At 34.1% G+C, this 6940-nt stretch overlaps 1 protein-coding gene across 1 annotated transcript in view; it reads left to right on the forward strand.

The window, feature by feature from the left end:
• The window catches only part of LOC107104435 (antigen peptide transporter 2-like), a gene marked incomplete at its 5' end in the record, with an annotated part of 5098 nt that extends 2762 nt beyond the window's left edge, over window positions 1–2336 (forward strand). Inside the window, 5 exons of the mRNA XM_015404432.1 lie at window positions 310–498; window positions 634–807; window positions 970–1129; window positions 1359–1495; window positions 2118–2336. Of these exons, the coding sequence (XP_015259918.1) occupies window positions 310–498; window positions 634–807; window positions 970–1129; window positions 1359–1495; window positions 2118–2324 (867 nt within the window). The remainder of the gene's footprint in view (window positions 1–309; window positions 499–633; window positions 808–969; window positions 1130–1358; window positions 1496–2117) is intronic.
• Between the last annotated feature and the right edge of the window lie 4604 nt (window positions 2337–6940).

Genomic DNA, 6940 nt, shown 5'->3' on the forward strand with positions numbered 1-6940 from the left:
TTTACATTTCATATAACATTGAAATATTTCTCTTCGCTACAATCAGTATATACTTTAGTTGAATATTTTTTAAATCTAAATCTTTAGAGCTTTTTATTGTCTGTTGAATGGTCTGATATGAGTATACACAAGTTTTTTTCCTGCATGGTTTGAATAATAATCTTTGCAAGTTCAGTAAATGGATTCCTCAGAAATTTTTTTTCTTTTTATCAATTTTTCAATATCAAACCGAACCTGTATTATTTAACAATACATACCATCACTGTTCATTTCTTTAAACAGAAAATATGTTTTGCTATTATTTTACAGACACTTGCCTTTGTTTTTGGTGACATGATGAACTCAGTTGTAGCTGCTGGGAAAGTGTTTGAGTACATGGACCGAAAACCTCTGGTCAACACAGATGGAAAACTAAAACCTGATCAGCTGAAAGGAAAGATCAGTTATTGCAATCTCAGTTTTGCCTATCCTTCAAACCTAGGCAAATCTGTGTTACAGGTGAAAAAAAGTACAATTTAGGCTAAATATGTACAGAAATAAAATGTCAGAAGAAGTAGCTATTTTAACAGAATATAGAGATTCAAATCCTACCCCTATCCTTTAAAACCGAAAGCATCTGTGTGTTGTTTACAGGACTTTAACTTGGAGTTGAAGCCAGGTCAGGTGACGGCTCTGGTTGGTCCATCTGGAGAAGGAAAAAGCACCTGTGTGAGTCTCCTGCAGAGATTATATGAGCCTCAGGAAGGAGAGATCCTTTTGGATGGAGAACCACTGAAATCCTACGACCATCATTTCTTCCACAGGAAGGTAATTTTTATCATTAATATTTGTTGGATTCTGCTACTCATGGCAAGTGCAAAGGCTTCTGGTTTAAAAATTGAAAAAGCGTTCAACTAGAACTAAATACATTTCCTGTAGAGCAGATGTTAACATCTTATCCATACAGTCTGATGAGGCTCTGTGTGACAGATTGCAGTGGTGAGCCAGGAGCCCGTCCTCTTCTCTGGATCCATCAGAGATAACATCACCTACGGACTGACTGACTGCTCACAGGAGAGGATTGAGGAAGCAGCACGGAAAGCCAACGCCCATGACTTCATTAAAACACTGGAGAAAGGCTACGACACAGGTAAACCAGTCCGACCACATCTCTGTTCCTTTTACATGACTGAATGAAAAAACAAAGCAAATGCTTTTATATTTGAGAGAAGTTAGATTGTAAAAGTACAATTTTCTTATAAATTTAACCTTCTAATATATACATTGTTTTGGATGGTTAATTATTTGTGTGCTTTGCTTGGTGTTTGACATTAAACAGGTGACTCTGAATTTGAACTTTAGATTGTTAATTTTTACAGAGGTAGGAGAGAGTGGAGGCCAGTTATCCAAGAGTGAGAGGCAGAGGATTGGGATCGCTCGAGCTCTGGTCAGAGATCCGAAGGTCGTCATTCTGGACGAAATAACCAGCTCCTTGGATGCTGAGAGTGAAAACAAGGTTTGTAATAATGTGTAGAAATTGTATTACGTCAGGGGGACATGTAGGTGTTTAAAACAGATTTTGCCAATCATGGTTGTTTTTTTGTTTTTTTTCCAAAATATTTTACCATCTTAAATCATGTTTTGCAATTACATTTTTAGGTGTTTGAGATGTTGAGACTTAAGAACAACTAAACAGTAATTCAACAAGCTATTGCAACAAGAATGACCTTTGTTTCACTTAAATGGTTAAATATTATACTAACACTTAACCAATTATGGACTCTTGTTCAATGCATCTCTATTTAAATAAATTTTAAAATAAGGGTACTGAGGACAACAACTACAAAACAATTTTTTATTGCCCAATTAGAAAAAAAACTATATTTTTCCATCAGCTTTAAAGTCATTTATTACATGATTATTTGTTTGCTCAACAGTTTTTCAAATGTAACCTATTATGTAGCAAAATGATTATTCTGAGTTTCTTTTTGAACATTATGAACCTGTGAGATATCTTGTTTTTTCTTCTATTTATTTGTTTCTATAATAAAAATACACTTAATGCCGCTGAGATGCTGTGGATGAAAAACATAAAAACAATACAATACTAACATGTTTGTTTGTCATGAACTGTACAGGTTCTTCAGGCGCTTGCAAGCTGCCCGAACCAGACCCTGCTGGTGATCGCTCACAGGCTGAAGACCATCGAGAAGGCAGATCAGATTGTTGTGGTCAGAGGAGGTCAGGTTGAGGAGAAGGGGACTCACCAGGAGCTGATGGATCTGCAGGGGAGCTACCATAAACTGAGGAATGAGCTGTTTGAGGATGTTGACTCACTACAGTGAACTACTGAAAGCCATCTGTTCCCAAACTGTTGTTTAATTCCTACCATCTCAGGTATTTTGTACATAAGGAATTCAGACACTTTTTTTTATTTATTCTAAAGATTGTTGATTTAAGTGTGTCAGATTTGCCTTTCATTTTCAGATCACTGTTCTCGAAAATAATTGACCAAACGGGGTCAAAATTATTGATATAAACTTAAATTCTTAATCAAAAAAAGTCAAAGGTTGCTGTGAGGTTGGTACATTTAAAATAAAAGCTTAATCAAAAACTGAAATGCTGTATTTTGTTTAAAGTCTGTTCTTTATGTCATATTTGATGAAATAATTTCTAAAATCTATAAAGTCCTCTAATTATGACCAGGGAGTTACAGAGAAAATTAACTCCTGACAGCATTTTATTCATGTATTTAACAAATAAGAACAATAACAAAAATCTGGTTAAAAAATCCAAACAGTGTCAACTATACAAAAACATCCATGGGCGTAGGTTTGCATAGGGACCAAAGGACATGTCCCTACTAAAATTTTGGACCAACCTACCAATAATTGGATATGAACAACATGTTTATAATTAACAATCGCTTAGTTGTTGCAGTAGGCACATCTTGTCCTCTTGCAGCTCCTCTGCCTGGTAGCTGCAGCTGCCTGCTCTTTCATCTACCTTTCTCTGTGCAGCACACATGTGCTATGCTGTTTAACACTGATTTTTCTGCCTTAAGTTCCACCTTCTGTCTTTGTGATTGTTTTCCAGTATGTATGTGTGCGTGCATGCTTGGAGCACAAAATAAATTAAAAAAAATGACTCTAGAATACCGTGCTTACCAAAATATTTTTATACTAAGAATCTAGTCCCAATTAAAAAAAAAAGATATTATCTACTTGCTTTTTCAAATTTTTGACGACCCTTTGAGGCAGTTCAGTTATAAAAAGCAGGTTTCCTTTTTTTTATAGTGTATAACAACACAAGATGGATAGTGTATAATAGTGCTATTTAGTTGACTATTTCTACTTCTAAAAATAGGATAAAGACAATTACACAGAGGAACATTATTTATGCTGATTCTATTTTTCCACATTTCCACACAGTCTATAAGTAAATTAGTGCAAACATTAGTGTCTGGTAAAAATATTTGAATCCAGCTTTTTATTTTGGATACTACACCATTAGAGATAAGAAAGTGTTATATTTTCTTTTATATTTGCTAAAAGTAATTTTATATTGGAATAATCAGCATATTGAAATAAACTTCTTAGGCTCATTATTGGTGTTGTGCTTTGTAGATGATGCCACCAAAAAAGAAAATAGACATAAGGAGCTATTTTAGCAGTCAGACAGTAACATAGGATGATGATAAAAGGTTGTGTTACATTTAATCCTTTACTATTAAAAACACACTTGTATAATAGTGACATTATATGATTGTAGGAAACAGGGTAGCTTGAAGATGAAGCACCTGGCCCTTCAGTGATTCTCATGATGTCTGTGTGATTTTAACCCTGTAATGCCAAATGTATCATATTTGATACATACGGTTTCTGAAATGTTTTGCGTCTGACACCTTTTGCATAGTTTAATGGTAAAAACTTTGCTCAAAATCCTATTGTACACAATCAGGTATACCTGATAACAGAGGGCAGAAGACTACACAAAAAATAATCTTGACTTATTGCATAGTAATAAATTAATATCAAAAATGTATTTCTGTTTTTTCCAAATAAGGACTTCAAACCAAAAAAAGGTAATTATTTTTTTTTTCTTGGATTGGGCTTTAAAGGGTTAATTACAGATTAAGGAGCAGCTTTTTTTATTTATATGCAATATAAATATGAATTTGTATTTGATATAGCTGAATTTCGAAAAAAATCACACAATGAGTGGTGACGTTGCAGCACAGGTAGACAAAGAAGAGGCTTCAGGTGAGAGTTTTGTAATTAGAGTAATTAGATTCTGTGATCTCTGTTGGAACTCACAAATTATGCCACATGCCAGATGTATTATGAAAGAAATAATTTTGGAATGTTACCATTAAATTAGGGCCACATCTAACGCTTTTGCGAATCGATTAATCTGTCGATTATTTTTTTGATTAATCGATTAATAATCAGATTGCCAAAGGTTCCTTAAAGAAGGTTTTTTACAGTCTGAACCAGGTAGAAAAGAAATATATCCACTTGGGGAGTTCTGGATAGAGACTATTGACAGACAATAAAAATGTTTTTAATCTTAAATGCAAAATGTTTATATATTTTTTTACAATCTTGGTATAATTCGTGCTTTAAGTGGGTCGCTCTATCGGCAAAAGGCACATTTTAGAGGCCCCATACTACGGTTAACGATTAAGTATTTACCAAATCAGTTGACGATGATTTAAATAATCGATTTATATGATTGTTTCATCCCTAGATAAAATGCACAAAATAGGCTACACAGAGTAACTACAGCTCATATCTACAACTTGTACAGTGAAGTTAATATTGTAAATGCTCAGTGTCAGTTCCTCTTATAGTTCCAGTACACATGTAAATACAATACATTTATTTGCCGTCCCTTTAATGTATTATTTTGCATGATACAGAGAGAGCATAGAGATAAAAAAAGTAAGAGTGAGGTTTACTTTTGCACAATTCTACTGTATAACTTCAGAAGAAAACACAGGATAAATCCACAGATAACAGACATATTTAGACTGTATTTGGTTAAATAGGCACCTATTTACTTTCCTAGTTGCTAGTAAGTTCATATGCAAACCTTTTCAAAGTCCAAAAAAGTCCTAATTCCACATTTGTCAGAGACAGTGTTGATTCAAACATTGATATACAATATCTATTGAGTGTAGTGTTTATAAAATTTGTATTAATGTAGCAAGAATTGCTGCTGTTCTCTTTAAACGAAATGCACCCTGATGCTCACATTAAGCATAAAAAAGAGCATGAATTTTTTGCATAGGACCAATGACATCAGATAAATGAAAATGAAGACCAATAGTGTCCCTACCAAAGTTGAAATCAAACCTACGCCCTTGAAAACATCCATCTAGCTGTGCTTGTCTGAAATAGGAATTAAAGGACAGAAAGCAGCCCGGATGGAATCCTTACTGCCCCTGGAAATATAAGTCCACTTTGTGCTGCTATTTAGACTTAGAGGAGTCATTTATGATGTTACGGGCTCGGGACACGCTGAAGAGGAGCCGTTCTTGGCCGCTGCTTTGGAGAGCCGCCATCTATTTCTGTATCTGCCGTTGCAGACACAGTTCTGCTTCAGGTATGCAAGGATTGGAAAACTTTTAGAAACTGTGGAAATACCTCATCGTACAAAGAGAACGTTTTCTTTTATACATTAAATATGTCGATCATACTTTGATTTTATGGATTTTGTAATGGTCAGAATCTCATCCATTTACTCATAACTACAGTTAAGCCACTGGTTCTTTATATCCCTGGGAGATATATGTTAAAAGTATTTGATAAATCATTTTCCTCTTTTAGTGAAAGTAAATAAACAATTCATACAGTAGTAAGTCAGCTACAGTCACATCCTGATTGTAATTTTGGGAGGAGCTTTTCACCTATTAAAAATAAGATAATTAGCACCCCTCTAAAAATTATTGATTTGTCTCTGGAAGGCGGGGCAGCATCTGAGGTAGCCATAGAATCTGAACCGGTTTTAGACAGCTTTGATCCAGTTGAACTTTCAGAGTTAGCGAAACTATCGTCTTCATCTAAGCCTTCAACTTGTATGTTAGATCCAATTACAAACAGGTTATTTAAGGAGGTATTCCCTCTTATTTACTCCTCAATTTGAGATGTAATTGATAACATCCCCCTCATTTTGAACTTATCCTCTTCTATTTTGCAAAGCCAAATCGAAAAACAAATAACTTAGTCACTGTAAGCCCAAATTACATGTCTGATACATTATTTGAAAGCTACTGTAACACCTTCTAGTTCCTGACTATATAGATCAAAATTGGGTGAGCAGCCCAAGTCAGTTCAAACATGACTTTAAGTTTTTTTTTTATTCTTAAAATTTAATAGGTCTTTTTTGACAAATTGTCAAAAAAGTGTAAAATATAAATTTGACACTTTGTTACAAAATAGTAACAAAAAAGTGTCAAATTGTGCCAAATGCTTTTACTCAGCTATTTGACCCATAGAATAACACCAAAGTATTTTGATGGCCACAAAACATTTATGTAACAAGTATGTAGCCCGGATGTATAATTAACCCATGCATTTAAAAAAGTCTAAGTTAATATTAATAAATAGCTGATTTCACCTAACATAAATAGTTTAAAAAAGGTTAAATACATTTTTCTGGAGTTATTTAAAATGTTCATTTTGTAAATTTATTTACAATGTGTTTAAAATATCTGTTTACATGGTTTTATTTCATTTTAGAAAGGTTTCATGTGAGAAGTGTAATTTCCTACAGAGAGGAAGGTTTTTGAAGGTAACACAGGTGTTGAGAGAGCGCAGAGGGAAAAAGAAATCAGCGCCGGTTCGGCTGACTTTAAGTCCACATCTCAAGGGTGATGTTCAATTATTCATGGTTTTAGATGGTTATTGTCGCCGTGGATTGTCCCTACGATAACCCACAAGAAGTGACAGTTGGTTAA

The sequence above is a fragment of the Cyprinodon variegatus genome, unplaced genomic scaffold, assembly GCF_000732505.1.
Source record: "Cyprinodon variegatus isolate N-32 unplaced genomic scaffold, C_variegatus-1.0 Scaffold1739, whole genome shotgun sequence".
Taxonomy (NCBI): Eukaryota; Metazoa; Chordata; class Actinopteri; order Cyprinodontiformes; family Cyprinodontidae; genus Cyprinodon; species Cyprinodon variegatus.